At 44.9% G+C, this 24300-nt stretch overlaps 1 protein-coding gene across 2 annotated transcripts in view; it reads right to left on the reverse strand.

The window, feature by feature from the left end:
- The window catches only part of CDC42 (cell division cycle 42), a 48444-nt gene that overhangs the window by 21229 nt on the left and 2915 nt on the right, over window positions 1-24300 (reverse strand). For both annotated transcript variants that reach the window (XM_044996280.1, XM_044996281.1), the window contains exon 2: window positions 11991-12132. In XM_044996280.1, the coding sequence (XP_044852215.1) occupies window positions 11991-12095 (105 nt within the window). In that variant the 5' untranslated portion in view covers window positions 12096-12132. The remainder of the gene's footprint in view (window positions 1-11990; window positions 12133-24300) is intronic.

Here is a 24300-nt window from a genome sequence, read left to right on the forward strand (position 1 = left end):
ATCGACTTCTCGGCATTTATCATGAGCCCTAGACGCTGAAACAGGGCTAGGACCGTGGCCATGTGGGACGCCACCAGTTGGCGGGATGGTCCCCGGACTAGCCAGTCGTCGAGATAGGGGTAGACACGTATCCGACGACGGCGGATGGCCGCGGCCACCACTGCCATACACTTGGTGAATACCCTCGGCGCTGTAGAGAGGCCGAAAGGCAGCACTGTGAATTGGTAGTGCGTATTGTTGACAACGAAGCGCAGGTATCGCCGATGAGGAGGGTAAATGGCGACATGAAAATACGCGTCCTTCATGTCGAGGGCGGCAAACCAGTCTCCCGGATCCAGGGAGGGAATGATAGTTCCCAGGGTTACCATGCGAAACTTGAGCTTGACAAGGTATTTGTTGAGCTCTCGGAGGTCGAGTATGGGTCGTCGGCCTCCCTTCGCCTTGGGGATTAAGAAATATCGGGAGTAAAATCCCCTGCCTCGCATATCGCTCGGCACCTCCTCTATAGCACCCAATCTCAGCAGAGACTCGACCTCTTGTAGGAGGACTTGCTCGTGAGAGGGGTCCCTGAAGAGGGATGGGGTGGGTGGGTGGGAGCGAAACAAACTGGAGATGGTAACCAGACTCTACCGTGCGTAGCACCCAGTTGTCCGATGTAATCTGGGACCACGCCGGGAGGAAGTGGGAAAGACGACTGAAAAATAATGGGGAAGGATCCGGGGAAGAGACTGCTGGGCCGTCCTCGTGCGTCCCGTCAAAACGCCTGCTTCGGCCCTTGGGGGGCCTTGGAAGGCGCCTGGGACTGGGTACGGCGATTGCCCGATGGCCTACGGCGGTTTAGTCTGCCCCGGCGTGTATTGTCCGGCCGAGACCTGGACTGATTGAACGGCCGAAAGGGCTGTTGCCTGAAAGGCCTCCGTTGAGTCGCAGGCGTATGCATGCCTAGCATACGGATGGCAATGCGCCCATCCTTAAGGGTCTGTATCCTGGAGTCCGTTTTCTCCGAGAATAAGCCCTTAGTATCGAAGGGCAAGTCTTGCAGAGTATACTGAACCTCTGGCGGCAAGGTGGATGATTGCAGCCAGGAGATCCGTCTCATTGTCACTCCCGATGCCAAGGTCCTGGCTCCGGAGTCTGCAGAGTCCAGTGAACCCTGAATGGAGGACCTGGTAGCTTTCTTGCCCTCTTCCAGCAAAGCTGAGAACTCCTGCCTGGAGGATGTTGGAACCAACTCCGTAAATTTAGAGAGGGCTACGAAGTTATCGTAAGCATAGCGGGCCAGGAGAACCAACTGATTTGCTATGCGTAATTGGAGGCCGCCAGCCGAATATATTTTTCGGCCCAAGAGGTCCATCCTGCGCGCGTCCTTAGACTTAGGAGCCGGCGCAGGTTGCCCATTTCGCTCCCTGTCATTCACGGACTGTACCACTAGGGAGTCCGGGGTCGGGTGGGTGTACAGGTACTCGTACCCAGTCGGGGGTACCGAGTACTTCCTCTCCACTCCACGGGCAGTGGGAGGGATGGACGCCGGGGACTGCCAAAGTGTGGTGGCATTTTTCTGGATCGTCCGAACAAACGGTAGGGTCACTCGCATGGGGGCCTCTGTTCCGACCACATTAGTGATCGGGTCCTCGTCCTCGACGACCTCCGCTACCGGAAGGTTAACTGCTTGTGCCACCCGATGAAGGAGGTCCTGATGGGCACGTAAGTCAATCGGCGGGGGATCGGATGACGAGGATCCCGCCACCGCCTCGTCGGGCGAGGAAGACGAGAAGTGGGCCTGACCGATAGGCAGAGGCTGAGGCTCGTCCATGGGGTGTGAGGTCGCCGTCTCTACGGGATGTTCCGTCTGCACAGGCGGCGGTGGAACCTCAACCGGAGGCGATGGAGGGGGCCTGCTGACGGTGGCTTCCGGCACCCCATGGTCAGAAGGCCCCTGTCGCGGGAGGAAGGGGGCGCCTTGAGCCTCGTGACCCGCCCAGGGGGTCCAGAAACCCCATTGCTGGGGACCCAGGTCTTGTCCTTGTGGGTCCGCGCGGTAATCTGCACCGCTGCCGTCGTGTGAAGCGACCGACGGTTGGCGGGAAGGCCACGGGGGGGCAGAGGCGCTCAGAGACTGCGCCGTCGATGCCACCAGTCTGTCCGTGGACGGTGCCGTGTACCGGTGCCGATCGTCTCGGTGCCGGGAGCGGGACCTCCGACCGCGAGAGTAGCGGGAGGTCGACCGCGATCTCGATCGTCGTCGACGGGAGCGGCTTCGAGAATGGCGTCGGGAGCGGTGCCGGGATCCGGACCTCCCTCGGTGCCGACGGTCCGGAGAGCGGGACCGGGACCTGGAACGCCTCCGGGAGTACGACCGGTACCGCGATGAGGAGCGGTACCGGGACTGCGACTGGCGCCGAGAAGGAGAGCGGTACCATGATGGAGACCGGTGCCGTGACCTTGAACGGCGGGAAGGTGACCGTCTCCGGGATCGAGACCGGGAGCGGGACCTGGATTGCCTCCTATCCCGTTTGTCAGGGGTGGCCGGTCGTACCATGGCCGGTTTACCCGCTGACGGAACAGCCCACACCGGCGGTGCCGGGGGCCGGAGGCTCGGTGCCTCTGTTAGCTCTATGAGCTCCCTCGCCGTCGAGAACGTCTCGGGCGTGGACGGGAGAGGCAGCTCGACCACGGCTTGCACCGGGGAGCGCGGGGGTACCGGACTCGACGGCCCAGCCGGTGCCGGAGTCGACGGTACCGCGCACGGTCCGTGCGCTGTCACGGACGGTGCCGAAGGCGCCGCTGCTGGACCGATGGTCTCGGCGTAGCAGAGTCTACAGCCTTGGGCTTAGGCTTCCGTTTCCCAGATGGTGAATGGGAACGGTGCCGGGGCTTCGGTGCCGGCTGTTCTTAACAGTCTCGGTACCGGACCGGCCGGGGACCGCTGGAGCACTCCGCACCGAGGACGACGCTGGAGCCGGAGGAGTCGGCACCGCAGGGGTAAGCGCCGACTCCATAAGGAGCTGCCGCAACCTAATGTCCCGCTCCTTTTTAGTTCGCGGCTTGAATGACCTGCAAATGAGGCACTTGTCTGGTCGATGTCCCTCGCCGAGACAACGAAGGCAGGCGTCGTGGGGGTCCCCAACGGGCATATGCCGCTGGCAAGCCGCACAGGGCTTGAATCCCGGTGTCTTGGGCATACACCCGCACCGGACGGGAAAAGAGGGGCTAAGCCCCCCTAATTCCCCCTAATCTAACTACTAACTAATCAACTAACTCAGTTTAACAACTAACTATACACACTAAATACAAACTAGAACCAAGGTGAGCTAGGTAAGTGGAGGACGACAAGCACTCCACAGTTCCAACTGCCATCACGGGCGGGAAGAAGGAACTGAGGAGCGGACGGGCCGGCTGGGGTATATAACTAGCGCTATAGCGGCGCCACTCCAGGGGGCGCCCAGCCGGCCCGCCGGTGTTGCTAAGCTAAAAATGTTCCGAAGAGCCGTGCACGCGCGGCGCACACACCTACATGGAATGCATAGGAGCAATCACTCGAAGAAGAACACACATTACTCTGGCTACCCAAGCCAAAAGTGCCTCATCAGAGCCTGGAACATGCAAGCCCAGGTGTCTGCTACTTGTTGACTTAGGTGACTTTCCAAGCACCCAGAGGTGATTTGATTGTGGACTGTTGAGACCTATGTGGGAGGAGATTTCTGAGAGCAGGGGGCTGGGTGAATCTTAATGAGTTCCCATGACTGGAAGCTGATGCCCGACAAATCCAGGGTAACATACAATTTCTGTTCAGACAGAAGCAAAATTGTGTGGTAAAAATCAACAAACAGCCCAGTAATGTAATTTTCTAACAGCGCATTGTTCAAAATTATTTTAATAGTGTTGATTTTGAAACAAACCTGTATTGTCCCTGTCTGAACATGAATTGTTAATTTTGTGAACATTCATGGCCCGCCATAAAACCTCCATACCCAGATGTGGCGTTCAGGCTAAAAAGCTTGCCCACCCCTGATGTAGAGGCTAGCATTTTGTTTAGATGAAGACCAGCACAGTCAGCTTAGGACAGGGTAGAGATGACTATTCAAGCTCAGCATTTTGAACTTGAGGGACTTGATGAATCTGCTTCATCTTGGATTCAGAGAGGCCTTCTACCTTCTTTGGTATCAGCAAGCACCTGAGGTAGAATCATACCCCCCTACTCCCTCTCCCACAGATACTCCTTGAGGAACTGTCTCTATAGCTCCTTTGTTGCAAAGGTATTCTCAGAGGTGGTGAATATCTTGGACTACTTTGCATTATTCCCCTTCCTTCCATTGCTGAGCATGTTCTAGGAAGAGGGGAATGATGGAAGCTGAGGAGGTGGAACAGAGTGAAAGAGAAAGGGGATCCACCACACTGGTGTAGTGACAATGCATCACTTTCAGATGAAAGCCTTGTCTATACTGGGGTTTTCACTATTGCAGCTACAAAATGGCTCGTGCGGTACAGAAGTGAAAACCATTACTTGCACCAGTGTAGCTAACAGGGATAAGCTGAAAGTGGGAGTTCACAGCATACACCAGTGCCTAAAAACCCAAGTGTGCCACTTTTTGCATAATCTCCCTTCTCCTTCCCTCTACTCTAAGAGTAATCAATAGACAGACCGCTGGCCAAATCTGGACCGCTAGATGCTTTTGAACGGATGCCAAAATCTTTTTTTTTAAATTATAATTGTTATTGTTTTTCCTCTGGAGTCTGGACCTTCACTAGACCTTAGTCAATTTTTGTCATGGTCCAAATTTCTTGATGATCCCTGCACTTGCCAGCTCCCTTCTCCTTGAGCACAACCAGCAAAAGGGGATCTACACTTTTCTCTTGCTAGAATACGAGTCATTTCTAGCCAGTTACTCTCTACTCTTACTGGTATGCTTGGGGGCGGGCGGAGGGGTGAGGGGGGGAGGAACGACACGACACACGACTTACTGTCCATCATCCCAGATTCTACCTCTGAGGTAGAAAATATCAGTGGGGGTAAGAAAGCGTATTTCAGCAATCCCACACAGAACCCTTAGCTGCTTTTAAAGTTTCCTTGCCAGGAATCACAACTGATCATTTAACACTGTTCACCACAGCAGAAAACAGCCTTGCAGGCACTCAGTTAAGTTTCTTTTTCAGCTATAAATGCCTTTGAGACATTAAGGCTGGCTGATGACAAATGGATGACTCGTTTTCATTTTAGAAACAATACTGGCTGTTGTATTTCTATATTTTTTGCCTGTTCTTTTATTACTATGAGCATTGGCAAGAAAAATGAAAGTCACTGTCCATTAACAGGAGTTTGAAATAAGCCTCTGTGCATTCACACTATAGGAAGATGGGCCTGTAGAGTTGCAGGCCAATGGAATATTCCAACAGCAGTGCTTGCTGGGGCTCCTGCAAGCAGACCCTACCCACTTTCAGACTCTGAACATTCTGCATGCAAGGGCTAGAAAAGGGGATGTGACATAACCAAGGTTCCTTCCACCTGAACCTCAAAGCTTGAGAGTAACAGAACTCCAAGGAAGAAGGGCAGATAGGCTTCTGCATGTTCATACTGCCCATCTTGACCACCACCAGCTATTGCTAAGTAACTATGTAACTTTTGTTTCTTTACGGTCACTTACCTTACAGTAACTGCTGGGAATTTAGCAAGCAATGCTACCCTTCCCCAGAAAGGTGGGCTTAGGAGTCCTAGATAAACAAAGACTGAACACTGCTCTCAAATGTGCATAATATATTGAGGCTTGGTGGAAGGCATAAGGCTTATTAAAAGTATGTATTGAGCTCCATGTAGAAGCCCTATAGATTTCCTACTACGGGAAAACAGTCAAGCCCCTGAAGTTGCCTTAGCCCTAGTGGAATGAGCCATGAGCCCTTCGGACACAAGAATGCTGGCTATCTTATGACCTCTTTAATAAAGACTCTGATCCACTTGGACACGCACTGAGCAGTAATAAATTTCCCTTATCACCATATGCAATGAAGAGATGGTGAATTTTTATGGTAGAAAGCCCTCTTGACATCTGCTGCAAGTAGTTGTACATGCACCCCTAGGGGTACGCAGAGGTCTTCCAGGGGGTACATCAACTCATCTAGATATTTGCCTAGTTTTACAACAGGCTACATAAAAAGCACTAGCAAAGTCAGTACAAACTAAAATTTCATACAGACAATGACTTGTTTATACAGTTCTATATACTATACTCTGAAATGCAAGTACAATATTTATATTCAATTTATTTATTTTATAATTATATGGTAAAAATGAGAAAGCAAGCAATTTTTCAGTAATAGTTTGTTGTGACACTTTTGCATTTTTATGTCTGATTTTGTAAGCAAGTAGTATAAGTGAAGTGAAATCTGGGGGGTACACAAGACAAATCATATTCCTAAAAGGGGAATAATAGTCTGGAAAGGTTGAGAATGACTCGTTTAGGAACCCAAAGCTCGAAGAGATACTAACAGATATAACAAATGATTAATATATGGTAATCTTATCAATTTAGGAAAAAATTTGGGGTGACTGCAAAGGACCACATTCTCAGGGAAAAGCATAAAAAGAAGATCAGTGATAAGAACCTTAAGATCACTGACACTTCTTGCAGTTGTTACAGCTATAAGGAATGCAATTTTCAGAGACAAAACAGTGAGCCATCTCCCATGGGTTCAAAAGTGGACTTACACTGCTCTCAGATCAGGGTTTATTATCTGCAAGAGGATAGTTTCTCCATCCTCCTCCTGTGGTATAGGTAGAATCACAGAGATTGCCAGCACAGCCACATCATTCAAGCTTCAAACTTAATCCCTCCAATGTCTGTAATAAGATTCACTCTTGCCAGAAGGTGGAGTTGTAGATCAATGCATATGCATAGGTCCTCGGGCTTTGAGCCTAACCTCCAACAGCTTCAGGTCCACACTAGTCCAAGATTAAGAAGATAGTCTTCCTATAGTCCCAGATACGGGAGTGGATCAGAGTAATTTTCTTTTGTGGAAGAGACTGTCCCATTGTTAAGGAGCTCCAGAAAAAATGATTATTTATCTTACAGTAACTGTTCTTCAAGATGCATTGCGCACATATACATTCCACTGTAACTATGTGCACACTCCGTGCACTCGAGCTGGAGATTTTTGCCAGCAGTACCACCTGGCAGAGCATGTGCTCCTTCTCTCCTCATGCTCCTAGGCGATGCCATAGAAGAGGCATCCCTGCCATATCCTTCTCCATTCCTTCCTCAGTTATGACTAGTGGGAAAGTTGGGAGGGTCGTGGAGTGTATATGTTCTTCGATGTGTTGTGCACAAGTTACCGTAAGATAAGTAACTTTTTTCTGAGTGATTGTGCACATATACATTCCACTGTAGGTGACTCAACAACAGTTTCCTTTCAGGTGGAATGACTTGAGATCTAAACAGACTGTAGCACCAATTTGCCAAAGCCAGCACCATCATGAGAGGCTTGCATGATGGCATAATGTGTAGAAAAGCTATGACCATGTTGGTGCCTTCCATATAACATCACCTATTGGAACATTGCTCAGGAAAGTTGAAGTGGAGGACTGAGCTCTGGCAGAGTGAGCCATTATCCTCTGCAGGAGAGACTTAGTGAGCTGGTAGCAGCCAGAAATCCAGTGAGATTCTCAGACAATACAGATTGGCCCTTCACTCTTTCAACAAAGGTTACAAAGAGTCTAGGAGAAGATCTGAAGCAGTGGTTCTCAAACTTTTGTCTGGTGACCCTTTTCACACAGCAAGCCTCTGAATGTATATATATATGCTGTGGGCAAAGCGGGGTTTGGGGTGGAGGCTGACAGCTCGCAACACCCCACGTAATAACCTCGAGACTCCCTGAGGGATCACGACCCCCAGGTTGAGAACCCCTTATCTAAAGAATCTAGTACAGTCCAAATAAAATGCCAGAGCTCTATGAACATCCAATGGAGAGTTTCCTCGGCCTGAGAGGAATAGGATTTCGTGAAAAAAACTGAAAGGTTAATGGTTTGATTTAGATGGAAGGCTGATACTACCTCAGGCATAAACTTAGGATGTGTTTAAGGAACATCTTGTCCTTACAAAAGACTGTAAAAGGAAGGTCAGCAAGAAGAGCTTTAAGTTCTGAAACCCTCCTCATGGAAGTGATTGCCACTAAAAATGTGATCTTCATAGACAACACAGATAGTGAAGTTGTCACCATAGGCTCAAAGGGGAACCCACAAATCTAGAGAACTAAATTTAAATCTCAGACACAGGACGATAAGTATTAACTAGGCCTTCTGAAAATCTCAAAACAAGAGGATCAGAGAAGATGGAAAAATCCATCTATTGGCAGATATGCTAAAATAGAACCCAGGTGAAATAGAACCCAGGTGAACTCTCAAAGAACTATCTGAGAGGCCTGAGGACTTCAAATATAGGAGATACTGCAGTTATGCACACACTGGACTGCGACGTGGCGATACTTTGTCAGACTGTGCCCAAAGGGGAAAATCTCTTCCACTTTGATTTGTGTGTGGCTCTAGCAGACTCCTTTCTGCTACTCACCAAGATGGTCTGGACCTATTGGGATCACAGTTTCTCATGAGTGTTCAACCAGAGATCATCCAGGCAGTAAGGTGAGTGCAGAGATACACCCTAATTCTATGACAGAAGATCTGCCACTAGTGGTGAAGTTCTCAGTGAACAGATGGAGAGGCAACGTAGATCCGTGAACCAACAATGTCTTGGCCATGCTTGTGAAATGATGATCAACAATACTTTGTCCTGTTTCAGCTTCCTGAGAATTCAGGGAATGAGAGGAACTGGAGGGAATGCATATAGGAGCAGACTGGACCAGGGAAGAAGAAATGCATCTATGATGGAACAAAGGCTAGGAGCTGCAGGCAGGTATACACTGTTAAAGGGTTGGATCTGAGGCCACTGGAAAGGCTGCTATAATTCTATACCTTTCCACTAGGAGAGAAGCCATGACTATTGAGGTATGCCCCTGTTAAAGATATACATTGAGTGGGTTACACTTGAGACCTCTCCAAATGTTAGTTTCAGGTGTAGACAAAAGAGGACTTAATGACAGGCATCTGATGCTTCTGATGTTGGATCTGGTCTCTTGATGCTGCCCACATCAGCCAATTGTCCAGGTAAATGAAAGTTTGAATGCCTAAATGACAGATGTGCTGCTAATACTGACATACATATGGTGAAGACCCTTAAAGCTTATGACAAACTAAAAGGGAGCACTATGTACTGGTAGTGGTTGGTGCCTACCACAAATCGAAGGTAATTAATGTGGGAGGGACATATCACAATGTGGAAGTATACATATTGCAAAAATCGAGGACAGCTACCAATCTCCAGGGAAGAAGCAAGGGCAACCATCCTTAACTTGACCTTTCTGATTAATCCGTTCAGCTTTCTTAAGTCTAGAATAGGATGGATGCCCCCAGATTTCTTCAAAATCAGAAGGTATCAGGAATAGAAGCCTTTCTATTCATGTTGGTAAGGAACGTCTTCTATTGCTCCCAATTCTAGAAAAGACCACAGCACTTGAAGCAACAGTCTCATGAGAGGGGCCCTGAAGAGGGACAAGGAATGTGGGTTGCTAAAAGGAACTGGATAACATGTCCCTCCTTAACCATGACCCACTTGTCTGATGTGATGTTTTCCCAAGCATGGTAAAAAAGGGACAGACGTGACTCAAAAGGAGATATTGTTGATATACTGTCTTCAACCAAAATGTCTGTTCTGAAGATGTCTGATGAGAAGGGCCCACTACATTAAAGACAGCTGTTGACATCTAGGAGATCTTGGTTTCTTCTTAGGGGGATATTGAGGTCTGTGTTGGAGAGAGGGTCTAGTGCAGCAGTTCTCAAACAGTGGGTCGGGACCCCAAAGTGGGGGTTGCCAAGAGTGACATTAGACTTCCTGAGGCCTGGGGCTGAATCCCAAGCCCCACTGCCCAAGGCCCAAGAACTTCAGCCCTGAGTGGCGGGTCTCAGGTTACAGCCCCCACCACAGGCTGTCAGGGCTGAAGTCCTTGGGTTTCAGTTTTCACACACACACACACACACACACACCCACCCACCCCCCTCAGGTTTTGGCTGTGGGCCCCCGCCTGTGGCCTTCTCCTGTTTCTCTCTTGTGCCCACCTGACCAGGATAACAGCCTTGCATGTGGCACATTGTTTAGAACCAGGGATTTCTTCATAGTAAATCTTCCAGGTAGTAATAAAAGTATAACTGTGACGCAGTAGAGAGTGGGGTGGATTGACCTGGGAATGTCATTTAGTTTTACTGGAACTGTCTGCATGGGGGATGGGAGAGCAGGGGATTACTTTAGGTGAGGGACGGTACCTGAGCCAGGAAGGGGGATGGGGCAAGTCGACACCTTTGCCTGGTAAACTGGACAAAGGGAGAGAAGGAGGGGGAGAGAGCCTGCTCGAAGGGTTTTGGTTTCAGTTTTGGGCTGGCTGGGAAGAGGCAGGGAACCCCAAGTCTGGGGTTTAAGATCCTTGCCCCCATCCCAGAGGGACCTGGCTGAGGGATCCTGGTTGTACCTACAAGCCCTGCTTGGGACTGTGCTCCTGTCATCTAATAAACCTTCTGTTTTACTGGCTGGCTGAGACTCACAGTGAATCGCAGGAAGTGGGGGATGTAGGACCCTGACTCCCCCACACTCGGTGACAATAACTATACTATTCTACACTATATACACTAAACTACACTTATACTATAACTAGAACAACTTTATAAAGTTTTCTAAAGCTGGTTGACCAAAGCTAAGGCTACATGGAGCTCCAGCTCTTGCCACAAGCAGTGAGAAGAGAGTCAGAGGAAGGTGGTGGACATGTCCCTTTTATGCCCTTGCCTGAGACCACAAGGAGACCAGGGGCACATGCGCTGACTATTGCTGGCAAAAGTCTCCAACTCAAGTGCATTGCACGCGCACACACACACCTACAATGGAATGTATATGTGCACAATCACTTGAAGGAAAACTAGGTAATCAGTTCCAATAGAACCAGAAGCTTGTACTGCCACCTCAGCACTCTCACTTAGGGCTAGTCTACACTTACGAGCCGGGTCGACGCAGTGAGTTCGACTTCTCGGAGTTCGAACTATCGCGTCTAATCTGGACGCGATAGTTCGAACTCCGGAAGCGATAGTTCGAACTCCGGTAATCCACCACTGCAAAAGGCGGTGGCGGAGTCGACCTTGGAGCCGCGGACTTCAATTCCGCGGCGTCTGGACGGGTGAGTAGTTCGAACTAGGGTACTTCGAATTCAGCTACGCTATTCACGTAGCTGAATTTGCGTACCCTAGTTCGACCCCAATTCTTAGTGTGGACCAGCCCCTAGTGATTTTTTTCCCTCCTCCAAAGGAAAGGAAGAAGGGGTTCTAGATACCTCCCTCTTGCCCTCAGGACCACAGAGAGGATTAGGACCTGCAGGGTAATGCTTCCTAGAGCTATCAGATAGATCCTCTGCAGCCACAACTTTGCCATGCTTCTTCCAAGTTTAAACTGGAGAGGGAAGTATATTGATACCTTGTACCAACAGACCTTCTGATTCTTGCTGGTCAAATTCCTTTGCCTTGATTCCTAGAATCTTAAGTATATGGCTACCTCCACTACCTTTTAGCCTCTAGATGGGTCATGAGACAAACATGGGTCCGTCATAGAAACAGATAAATCATGGACAAGAATTCACTTATACCAATGTCTCAAAACACACAGAGAAGCAATACAGACGCTATTATAACTTTTGCTTATTATAAGCAGAATGTGCCTTGAACATGTTGCTTTCTAGCTTGTCATAAGACGTCAGGTCTGGGTACCAAGTAGAGAGGGAGAGATGTGATAAAAGTAAAGATCTGGGAGGAGCACAAGAAAGTAACAGTATATAGACCATAAAATTAACTACAGGATTATGCTTTTCATTTCGCCAGCCCCCAAAACAATGACATTTTCACCCTTTATACTCACCGTTGGTACATATTCCGATGGGAATTTGTTTGTTGTGTAAGAAATTAAGAGACATGTTTTACCAACAGCACCATCACCCACAACCACACATTTAATTGTCTGCATAGCTGAAGTCCGTTAGTATATCAAATCCAATATGAATCTAAGGGAACAAAAGAAAAAAATTTAGATTTTTTGCTTACTTTCTCACAGAAAAGCACTAAGTGTCATTATCAACCCAGTTTCATCGAGCAGTCTCAACTGCAGAATGAGCATCTTTGGTCACTGGAGTCCTCTGGTCAAGGTAGCCCCACACTCATAATTTCACACAAACCTCAAATATGTCGTAAAAAACTGGTTAATACACTAGGTAATTTTTAGCCTTAGTCCAGTGGATATTTTCTATTTAGCACACCTATTGGTCAATTTATGGTATCAGCTGGCATCTTGACTCCAACTGGTGACAAACAGCATGAAGAAAACAAGAGTCCAGAAAGCAACTTTCTGGGAAGGGTGTCCAGAAGTCCATATCACTTACAGATGCGGCAATGCAAATTAACTGAAGAGTACAGAGTTGGGCCACAACAAAACTAACTTAGGCCTTGTCTACACCACTGGTTCTCAACCAGGGGTCCAGGGCCCCCGGGGGGCTACAAGAAGATTTCAGGGGGTCCGTCAAAATAATCCAGAGAGCAAGGCAGGTGTTAGACTCACTGGGGCCCAGGGCAGAAAGCTAAAGCCCGAGCCCCACTGCCTGGGGCTGAAGTCTGAGCAACATACCTTCATAGTGCCCCCTGTGGCATGGGTCCCCAAGCAGTTGCCCTGCTTGCCACCACCTACTGCCAGCCCTGGCTGTTAATCTACTGGATATGCAGAAAAACAGTTGTTGTGGCACAGGTGGGCCGTGGAATTTTTATAGCATACTGGGCAGGGCCTCAGAAAGAAAAAAGGTTCAGAACTGCTGGTCTACACCACCACTTTTGTTGGTAAAACTTTTGTCAGTCAGGGGTGTGAAAAAACACACACACCCCTGACCAACGTAAGTTTCACCAGCAAAAGTGGTGGTGTGGACAGCTTTATGTCGGCAAGAAAGGCTCTCCTGACAGGGAAAGCTTTCAGCAGTACAGTTGTGCTGCTGTAAAGTCTGTAGTGTAGACATAGCCTTAATTTGGTTGTCAATGTTACCTTGGGTTTAGGAAGTTTTTTTCCCCCAATAATTATTTCAATTCAACCCAAGTATTTTAATGCAATCTGCATTTTTGTAACAAGTTATTCTCCATCCATGTGACAGAAGTGAAGAATTACCGGTTTTTCTTCCAATGCTTATTTGTCTTCAGAACAGATATGGAAATTGTTAGACATTTTCAGTGGTTTCTAAAAATAAGGTTTGCAATAGAATCCTCACTACAATCTTATCTTTTGAGCCATGGGTGCATAAGAATTAAGAATTAAGCCAATTTTAGGAAATGGTAGCAAAGAATTTCTCAGAACAAGATATAAAGCACCATCTGGCATTTCACTCCTTCAACACTGTCATTTATACTGCTCTTTTCATACACATTAAGCCCTTTACTACAGGGAAGACTTATGTAGGCATGGTAGACAATGACATTAAACCTCTACTCCATGTCATACTTTGGCTAGCACCAGAAAAACCAGGAATTTGCTAACCTATGTAGACATGATAGAGTAAGAAGCATACGTATGCGGCAAAAATTCCAATGTCTAATCTGATACCACATTTTAGGGAACACACTCCATTCATGTGCCCAGTATTTAATTTCAATAATCTGGCCCCCCCAGGAGAGTGCAGGGTTAGTGTATTTTCAAAGGACAAGTCCAAGTTCAAAACAATTACTGGTAAATTTAGTCCTTTCATTCAGGTCAATTTGACTACATATTTGAGGTTAAGACCAGTGACCAGAGAAATATTTAATGACCTACACAATCTCACTTAATATTTTCCCTACATTCTATGGCACTTGCATATAAAGGCAGAGTTTAGCATTTAGTTATAAGAATGGCATCTGAAGAAGTGGGTATTCACCCACGAAAGCTCATGCTGCAAAACGTCTGTTAGTCTATAAGGTGCCACAGGACTCTTTGCTGCTTCTACAGAACCAGACTAACACGGCTACCCCTCTGATACCTGAGTACCTGTGGCACCTTAGAGACAAACAAATTTATTTAAGCATAGCCTTTCGTGGGCTAAAACCTACTTCATCAGATGCATGCAATGGAAAAATACAGTAGGAAGATATATATATATATACAGAGAACATGAAAAATGGGTGTTGCCATACCAACTATAACGAGTGTAATCACTTATAGTATGACTGAGGGACAAGAATAATGTTTCAGAGAAAAAAAATCATGTCAGTGAAAAGCAGACAACACGGAGACCAACTCAGTCCTGATTTAAGAAACAGGATTCTTACTAAAAAAGGGGGAGAGGGGGAGTGTTTTACAGCAGTGATACTCAGACCTCAGCGGTTCAGAAGCCAAATTAGCGATCAGCATTACCCAAAAGAGCCACAGTAGTGTGAATTCATTGTTTCATTTACTATACTATACTATATATTTTTAATATATAAAATTCTCACAGCAAATACATTAATAATTTAGTGCAAGTAGATAACTTAATTGGTTAACAACACAGTAAAAGCACAGTGTTTTGATATGTCTCCTGCAGCTCTTTGCAGCACACACTAAAGAGCCTCAGTTTGAGTGAGTATCACTGGTTTAGAGAAACAGATCCATAAGAAGATAGGGACTAGACTACTCTACTTTTAAAATGATTTATAGTGAATCATTCATCCTAGGATGCAGAACTGCACAAAAGACATAAGGATTCAGACGCAACCCCCATCGATGGCAAGAGCAACACGATTGCAGCTGCTGGCAATACTATAATATGCCTGATGCAGGAAATAGCTAAATATTCATGTGCTTAGTTGTGGGAGAAATAAGGCAAAAGAAAGATGTTGAAGGTCAGAGAGGATAAGGGGCAAAAGAAAGTTGGTTAAGAAGTGAACTGAGCAAAGACTAAGCTTTAGTGAGAATTTACTGGTTCATTTTATTCAATTTCTACATGAAAATGGAAGGAGTATAGAACTCCAACTAAGTTACCCAGTATATTCCAAAGTGATATCAGGTCACAACTAACAAGCTCAAATACCAACAGATCCAAATTATGAATATGCCACACTAACTCTCCAATGGGATCCATTCAGGAAGATAGGCTGATCTGCATTTTTTTTTTTGTTGGACTTGTTATAGGGTAGGCTCTCTCAAGCTGTGTGGCCAGGCTGCATTGGTAGGGAGTGGATAGTATCTGGGCGAGGCCTGGAACTCACTTCCTGTTTTCAAGAGGGTGAGTTGAAAATGTAAGTTGCTGCATGGGCTTCTCAGTTTTTTGTATGCTTGTAGCAGCTTTAGTTACAATCTGTCAGTCACCCACCCAGCAGCGCTTCCTCTGCAATGACGACTCTTGGCCACCTTTGGGAGCCACTACAATACCAGCACTGAGAACAAGATAACTCTTCTCCACGCTAAGTGCTCCACTTATTGGTGACTACAGCCAGCCTGCAACCTTTCAGAAGTGGTGTGCCGAGTCTTCATTTATTCACTCTAATTTAAGGTTTCGCGTGCCAGTGATACATTTTAATGTTTTTAGAAGGTCTCTTTCTATAAGTCTATAATTTATAACTAAACTATTGTTGTATGTAAAGTAAATAAAGTTTTTAAAATGTTTAAGAAGCTTCATTTAAAATTAAATTAAAATGCAGAGCCCCCCGGACCAGTGACCAGGACCCAGGTGAGAGTGCCACTGAAAATCAGCTCACGTGCCTACCCCTGCTGTAGTAGATAGCAGCTCCCAGGCCTTAATCTCCTTTATCTCCCATTCTGTTGTTCTCCCCTTGGAACCCTACCCCAAAATTCCACTGAAGGCCACTCCCAGTTTTAGTTTGGATAGGTTTTTCCACAACTAGAAATGCTAAACACACACAGTGACACTTTGTAACTAAATGGATGAGCTTCTGATGGTTTAATTATAAACTTTATAGCTTTAGCCAATATGAACATGGGGCCTGAACTAATCTCCTTTGACAGGAGAGTGAGGTGTGATAGTAAAGAGGTTTCAGAATCACTTGCTCTAAAAGATACCAAGTGCAATAATTAAATACAACAGGGAACATAAACAAAGATACACAAAAAAAAAGAAATTCCTTTGTGGAATTTAAACCTGTAACTGAATCTTTCCAAGTTACTGACATGCCAAATGACCCCTTTTCAATAACATGTATAAAATACTCCCAAATACAGTGGTGTCCTTTTAAAGACACATTCAGAAGTCTTTTTTTTGGGGGGGGGGGGGGAGGGATAAGAGTCAGTTTAAGGATTTATCCATGCTGCTTCTTGTCCAAAAAATCTTGCGTTATGATTTAAAAAAAAATCCACACACATTTTGGCTTTTAAGGCCATATTTAGGTACCTAAATAAATGGTCTGATTTCCAAATACAGATCTGGTCTACACTGGGGGGGAGGGGGAGAGAAATCGATCTAAGATGCGCAACTTCAGCTACAAGAATAGCATAGCTGAAGTTGTCGTATCTTAGATCGAATTAAAATTACTTACTTCGCGTCCCCACAGCGCGCCACGGCTCCCCCATCGACTTTGCTTCCGCCTCTCACCGAGCTGGAATTCAGCAATCGAAGGGAGAGAGATCGGGGATCGATTTATCGCATCTACACTACACGCGATAAATTGATCTGCGATAGATCGATCGCTACCCGCCAATCCGGCGGGTAGATCGAATTAGGACGTACCCTTAGGATCTTAAGTTTAGACCTCCATTTCTGAAAGTCTTACCTGACACCTAGTGTAAGTCTAACAAAGGAAAATTAAACATTATCTACAGATTTTTTAAAAAGTGCACACACGCATACACACAGATTATTTTTTTTCTTAATCTAGTTCAACCCAAGATATGAGCAAATTCCTCACACCCAATAAAAAGTGCATAATCTGCTGAGAAAAGCAAGGAAAATACTTGTTCATACTTTTATAGATAGTAAGTACTTCAAGACAGGAACAGTGTCCATATATATCTAGTGGGATGGGGTTCCTGGGTGTTAACTATAATTAAGATGAAATTATTTATATAAAATTTCCTTCCTGTGTTTGCCTCCTCTCCATGTTTTCTACCCAGTCCATCTCTCTATTCCTTTCCTTTTTACTTAAGGACCATTTCTATCTGCTCTACGAAGTACATAGCACATTATAAATAAAGTCTGTCCCCTTAGCTCAGCAAAACTACTAGATTCCTACAGAAGGAGCTTCAGTGGTCAGGAATATTACGTGTCACTTAGTTTCTACCAGCACACAAAACAGGTTGATGCACAGCTCAAAGAGTTACAGAAGTAGATGCCTTGATTTCTTATTTAAGCACAGTCTCTTATCAGTAATTAAATTAAAATGCAAGTTTCTTGATTTACTTCCAAATTTAAAACAAAAAGCTAAAAGGTTCCTAAGGCAACAGTCATCCACACATTGCAGATTAGTTAAAATATGCTCTAGTTCAACCACAAGTTATTGGGATCATTGCAAGAATTAGAAGGCAATTCTATGGGCTGTTAGCAAAAGATCAGATGATCACATCCCTTCTAGCCCTAAAGTCAGAATCTATAAGCTATTAAGTTTTCACCGTCACATATGCAGTATGAGCCATTAAAATTGATATGGAAGACATAGCTTTTCCATTTCCAGCCTTGAGTCTAAGTTTGGTAACTTACACTTGCATCAATGCCTCTTTTTTAGGTTAAAATGTACATACATCTATCTGCCTGAGGAAACTGATCCGTCAAATTTGTGTACACATCCTGTATTAGTTTCCTGTTGAGCGCCAGCTGCATCACAGCTTCCTCTTTTATGGACCATGTAACCGCGGCCGTTTCATTGCATGGATTGGCTGAACTTAAAAAGTTCACTACAGGTAAATAACTGCCTGTTGGTAACTGAGAACTTACTTAATCAAGCTCTTTGGAACATCAAAATTAATTTGCATCACATCAACTCTATTATTACAAGATCTGAGATTAAGTCACAAATTACTCAAGTAAGGAATTTGCTTAGAGAGGCATTTTGCTTGTTGAATGCTCAGATTTAACAAGTCCTCATTAGAACAAAGTGAAACTATTTTTTAAAGTGGTTTCAAATGCAAAGCTGTATTTTAAATGACTTGACAGCCTATTTACAGCATTCATATTATTTCTCTAGAAACCAAGGCTAAATGTGCTTCATAATGCATAGAATCAGGGACATAGTGGAACCACATGGATCAATTCCACTCACACTCACCTCCATTGAACATTTTGACCCTTCCCAGAACTTCAGTATTAACCAGCAGTGTTAACTATATAACTAACAGATTGTAAGAAATTAATGCACTGTTAACATTACTAAAGTTCATATTTTAGTTTCCATTTTCAATAAAAAATACAAATTCAAGTTCCAGCTACCTTACTTCTGCTGAGCATGAGACTTTCCCATGTCTATTAGCTAGGTATTTAAGTAGCACAATTAATAACTTGGGGCTTGGCTACACTGGCGCTTTACAGAACTGCAACTTTCTCGCTCAGGGGTGTGAAAACACACACCCCTGAGCGCAGCAAGTTACAGCGCTGCAAAGCGCCAGTGTAAACAATGCCCCAGCGCTGGGAGCACGGCTCCCAGCTATAAGCTAATCCCCACAGGGAGGTGGAGTACGTGCAGCGCTGGGAGAGCTCTCTGCTGGCGCTGTGACCACACTCGCACTTCAAAGCGCTGCCGCGGAAGCACTCCCGCGGCAGCGCTGTGCCGCTCTAAGTGTAGCCATACCCTTGGATTGCAATGATAGCAAGACACTTTACTCAGAGTACATCTCCAATGCAAAAAGGGAAAGAAAAAAAAAGTATTCCTAACTTGAGGTGAAACAGTAGTGAGGGCAACTGCTTTTAACTCTGGTTAGCAGCTCAAGTTCAACTCTCCCCCCATCCCTAAAAGCTTTAACTTTAGCTGCTAAGGAAAGCTAAAAGCCAAGGTGCCATGTCTTCACTGCTATTTAAAGTCAAGTTAGCTAACCTGAGATAAGCACACAACCTCTTTTTGCAGTGAAGCTATACTCTGTTACTTTCTGCGCTTATTTTGAAAGTTCACAAAGTAACCAAAGAGCATCTTACCTGAAGACTTCTGATATTAAAGTTTTGCTTCCAGTTTTGCATGTAAAAAAAGCTACCTAAAAACACAAGTACTTTTTTTACCCCCTGTTAATTCAAATTGGTTTAGAGCTAATTTGAGCAAAATTCCCTTTCAAAAGTGACTTCTAAACTAAGACCAAGCATGGAAAATTTCAGCAGCTTACAAGCACCTACAAAAAATAAAAATGCTGTTTTGGTGATGAAGACAAACCTTCATGTGTAGTAAAATGGTACACAATCCCATGTAAATACTGGTTCACGGTGCCTTAAAAAACTGATGTTATCTTCCTCATTATCTTAACTCCAAACTATTTCCACCCCAAAACAATTTTCATCTCACCAAAAATGTTACAGGGATGGACACACACACCACCTTCATTAACTTGCTTATTTTTTGAAAAATAAACAAGTAATTTCAGGTCGTACACATTCCCTCAAGTCTCAATATTCTTTCCCCCCCCCCACCCCACCCCTTTTTTGGTTAAAGAGATTTCTTACTGCCTTACCGCTGTGCGAAAGGTCGAGGAAACTGACCATAAATGAAGTGCTGTTAAACACAAAGTATATAAAGTGAAAAATAAAATGTTTTGCCTCTTAAGTTTAGTGATATTCGGTGTTACCTGCACTAGGTAAAAACGTCAGTTTTCTTTTAATTAATTTTATGCCCTTTTACAGTTTGTGGATGTAATTATTTGTTCACCAATTCCAATACCTATTCACAACCTTTACAGCTAATCTGTGCCTGGTTAGTTGTTTGGCTGGCTCTTGACATTGTTTGTGTTTGCTTACCCCATGGTTAACACTATTAGTAACTGAAAGCTAACAGTGTTTAACTTTTGCCAGTGTCCTACTCTGACATACTGGCTTCCTGTCACTGGCTGAGCACACATTTTTTGAAGCAAGGATAAGACCATGCCCCTGTAATTGGTTTTGACTGATCATCTTTCCTCTCAGCTCTCTGTCCAGTGGATGTCCCAGAATATTGTGCTCTGTGTGTGCACCTTCTAGGCATTCTATCCCACCACAATGCAGTATTGTAATCTGTGAGATAACTAAAGGCCCATCAGTAAAATGACAATTTATATTTGCCTCCTTCTGTGAGTAGCTGTGGTGTCAGATTTCACTCAAGTGTATGAAAGGAGGATAGCACAAAAAGTATCCTGAAAGCATCAGACTACTTAAAAATTTGTAACATTGTCAAAAACAACCAACTCAATTTGAAGAGGGCTAGGAGCCTGGCCAAAAGCCAGACTAAAGAGAGAGGTTCCTCTCCATGCAGCCTAACCACAGGAAGGAAGTGAAGCAGTTGAGAGTCATACCTCCCTTGTGCAACACCAGGTGCTGACCATTCAAGTGCTGTGGTGAGCATGGACCTGATAAAATTCAGAAGCTTACAATGCTGTTGGTGACTTAGCCCAAGAGTAGGTATATGCAGAGGCCCCCCCTAAGGAAGAAACAGCAATTATTGAGGGCAGGAAGTGGAAGAGGAAATCTTAGAACTCTAGACCTCCTGCCTCCCAGTTTTGTGCTCATTACCCAGCGGTTCTCAAACTGTGGGTAAGGATGCCAAACTTGGTCACGACCCCATTTTAATGGAGTTGCCTGGGAAAGTATTAGATTCACTGGGGCACAGGGCTAAAGCCCAAGCCCCGCCACCCTGGGCTAAAGCCGGAGCCCAAGGGCTTCAGCCTGGGGCGGTGGGGCTCAGGCTCTGCCTCCCCGCAATCTGCCCAGGGCAGTGGAGCTCAGGATCCACTCATATACCCCCGCCAGGTATTTTTGTTGTCAGAACAGAGTCAAGGTGCAATGAAGTTTGAAAACTGCTGCATAAGCTAAGGAGGCCTTTTCTCAATGAGAGCAACAGCAATTCTTACAAGACCATGTTTCTGATAATTGCTTAAAAATCTCTAAAACCCACCTCTGCAGAAGGTCAGGAGAGAACGGAATTAAGCTTATAGTGCATGAGGATCAAACAGCATGGACACACTGCACTTGGACTGTCAAACTTGCTGAACTCAAACCAACTCTACTGCACATGAGCAAAGGCTTAAAAAAGCAACCATATCAAGACTGATTTTTACCAAGCAGCTAGAAGACACTTCTTAAGGGCTATTCCCATGCAAAATTTCAACCTCCTTCACCCAATTTCATCAGCCTGAAACTGTTTTTAAAAGAATACAAAATTGAAGATTTAAGTAGTTTGGGCAGGGGAAGAATTTTCCCATTAATTTCACAAAAACAGAAGTAGTTTTGCTCATCTTTTCCAAACAGAATTTCACTATTGGACAGAGACCAGGCATAGTAAATATCAGTTTGAAAGATGGTTAAAATGGAACTAAGAAAACTTTAGCTATTGCTACAGCTATATTATATAGAAATAGAAGGTAGATTTTGTTTCGAACCGTGAAGTTGAAACCACAGACAGCTACGCTCCTAATCTTCTCTTGCCTTGTCTATTCCCTCCCACTTCTCATTAAATTGACTTGTTATATTTGGTCTTATTTCCTTTGCAAGCTTTTTGGAGCAGGAAACGTGCCTTCTCATAACTTTGCCAATATTAAGCAAAAGGACACTGGCATTTCTAGATTTCGTTATAGTGGTGTAAGTTTTCAAAATACAGAAAAGGCCCATGCCACTTAGCATAATGGGGCCCAGATCCCGAATAATGCGTCTGGCGATACTATGAAACAAATGATGCTTCACGAACGGTATGTGATCAGTTTTCAATTTTATTGTCTATTCCTTAGACAGTTGAAAGTAACGTGTACAAAAAGTTGGATGCTCATGCAGTGATGGTGTAGCAAGAGATCCTAAATAGGACAGAAGGTAAAGTACCAGCAGAACATCTGAAATTCAGAAGTGTTGATTTAAAAACCTGTGTGTGTCTTTCTTCTACATTTCTAAAAAATTTAATAATGGTATAAAAAAATCTCTCTTCCATCTCATTCCTTTTCATTCAGAATAAGGATCTGCAGGGTGACCTGATTATCAACTGAGGATGCTGTGTCCAATTTGGAGATATAAACTGCTTCTCTTTAAAGTGGGAATCATTAGCAAGAGACAGAGAAGCAGCAGTTCAAACAATTAAATATTGGTATCTCTAAAAATCTGGACCTTGCTTGCATCAGTTTAACTTTACTCTGTGTCTAGGGACTAGAGGTATGTGGACTTGTTTTTTTCACCCAGCAATTCAATGAACTACAGGATATGTAGCAGAAAACCACAGACCATCTCCTGCCTTAAACTAAGTTCTTCACACCTTTATGCTCTTCCCACTGATTTTAGACCTTTATACCCACACTACTGTAGGGAGGGATGTGCTAGAAGCTGTAACAGGCTACAGAATGCCTTATAAAGCAGCAGCAGGAGATGTCTTGAGTTTGCACAGCCATATGGGATTACAGTCCATCCACAGCTCTGCACCAAATTTAAACCCTACAATATACATGACACACAGTTTTAGAGTCTGCTAAAGTATCAGAATTGGTGGCAATTCCCTCTCACTGATTCCTTTGGCTAACTAACACAGCATATGACCCATTCATTATGGCTGGGATTTTCAAAGGAGCTTAAATAAATTAGATCCCAACTCTCCCTGAACTTCAATGGGATGTGGGTGTCTAAAGAACAGAAAGTCATTGACAGGTTGTTGATATTACAAGTCAGTTAAACAAAAATCTATCTAGGCTACTGTTATTGTAATAATGCATGTTGCTTATAGCAGTGGTTCTCAATCAGGGGTACACGTATCCCTGGGGGTATGCAGAGGTCTTCCAAGGGGTATATCAACTCATCGAGATAATTGCCTAGTCTTACAAAAGGCTACATAAAAAGCACTAGTGAAGGCAGTATAAACTAAAATTTCATACAGTGACTTGGTTATACTGTTCCATATACTGAAAATGTAAGTACAATATTAACATTCCAATTGATTTATTTTAGTTATATGGTAAAAATGAGAAAGTAAGCAATTTTCAGTAATACTGTGCTGTGACACTTTTGTATTTTTATGCCTGATTTTGTAAACAACTAGTTTTTAAGTGAGATGAAACTTGGGGGTACACAAGACAACAGACTCCTGAAAGGGGTACAGCAGTCTGGAAAAAGTTGAGAGCCACGGGCTTATAGTATTGTTATTATGTATGTTATGAGGTTCCAAGCAGGGATCAAGGCACACCTTCCTGATTTGTATGCAGGGGTGGCTCCAGGCACCAGCACGCCAAGCGGGTGCCTGAGGCGGTAAGCCACGGGGGGCGCTCTGCTGGTCGCCGCGAGGGCGGCAGGCAGGTTGCCTTCGGCAGCATGCCTGCAGAGGGTCCGCTGGTCCCGCGGCTTCGGCGAACCTCCTGCAGATGCGCCACCGAATCCACGGGACCGGGGACCTCCCGCAGGCAAGCTGCCGAAGGCAGCCTGCCTGCCGTGCTTGGGGCAGCAAAATACCTAGAGCCGCCCCTGTTTGTAGGGCTGCACACATTCAAATGCTAAAAAAAGTTTAATTTAGAATATTTATGGGTATGGCTAACAAGATCTAGGGCATTTTAGTTTTGGTACTAGATCAAAGGTCTAGCAGAAAGAAAGACCGCTACACTGAATCAGACCAGTGATCCATCTAGTCCTGTATTTGTCTCTGAAAGTGACCATAGCAGATATTTTACAGGAAGGAGCAAAATAACGGATACTTATAGACTCACATGCTCATAGAATTAGTTATTTACCAGTTCCATTTCAATTTATCATTGTTTTTGAACTAAGAGAACGGACAAATAAAAATCACCCAGATTACCTGCCGCCAACCATACATCCAACTACAAGGTAATCAGACTAAATGCATCAGTTACAGGTCATGAAAAACACAACCATAAGACATTACATACACCACTACCTCGATACACCACCACCCGATATAACATGAATTTGGATATAACGGAGTAAAGCAGTGCTCGGGGGGGGGCTGCGCACTCTGGTGGATCAAAGCAAGTTCAATATAACACGGTTTCACCTATAACAGTACGATTTTTTGGCTCCCAAGGACAGTGTTATATCGAGGCAGAGGTGTATATGCACATACAGCTCCATCAAAGTTTCACCATA

The sequence above is a fragment of the Mauremys mutica genome, chromosome 21 (assembly GCF_020497125.1).
Source record: "Mauremys mutica isolate MM-2020 ecotype Southern chromosome 21, ASM2049712v1, whole genome shotgun sequence".
Lineage (NCBI taxonomy): Eukaryota > Metazoa > Chordata > Testudines > Geoemydidae > Mauremys > Mauremys mutica.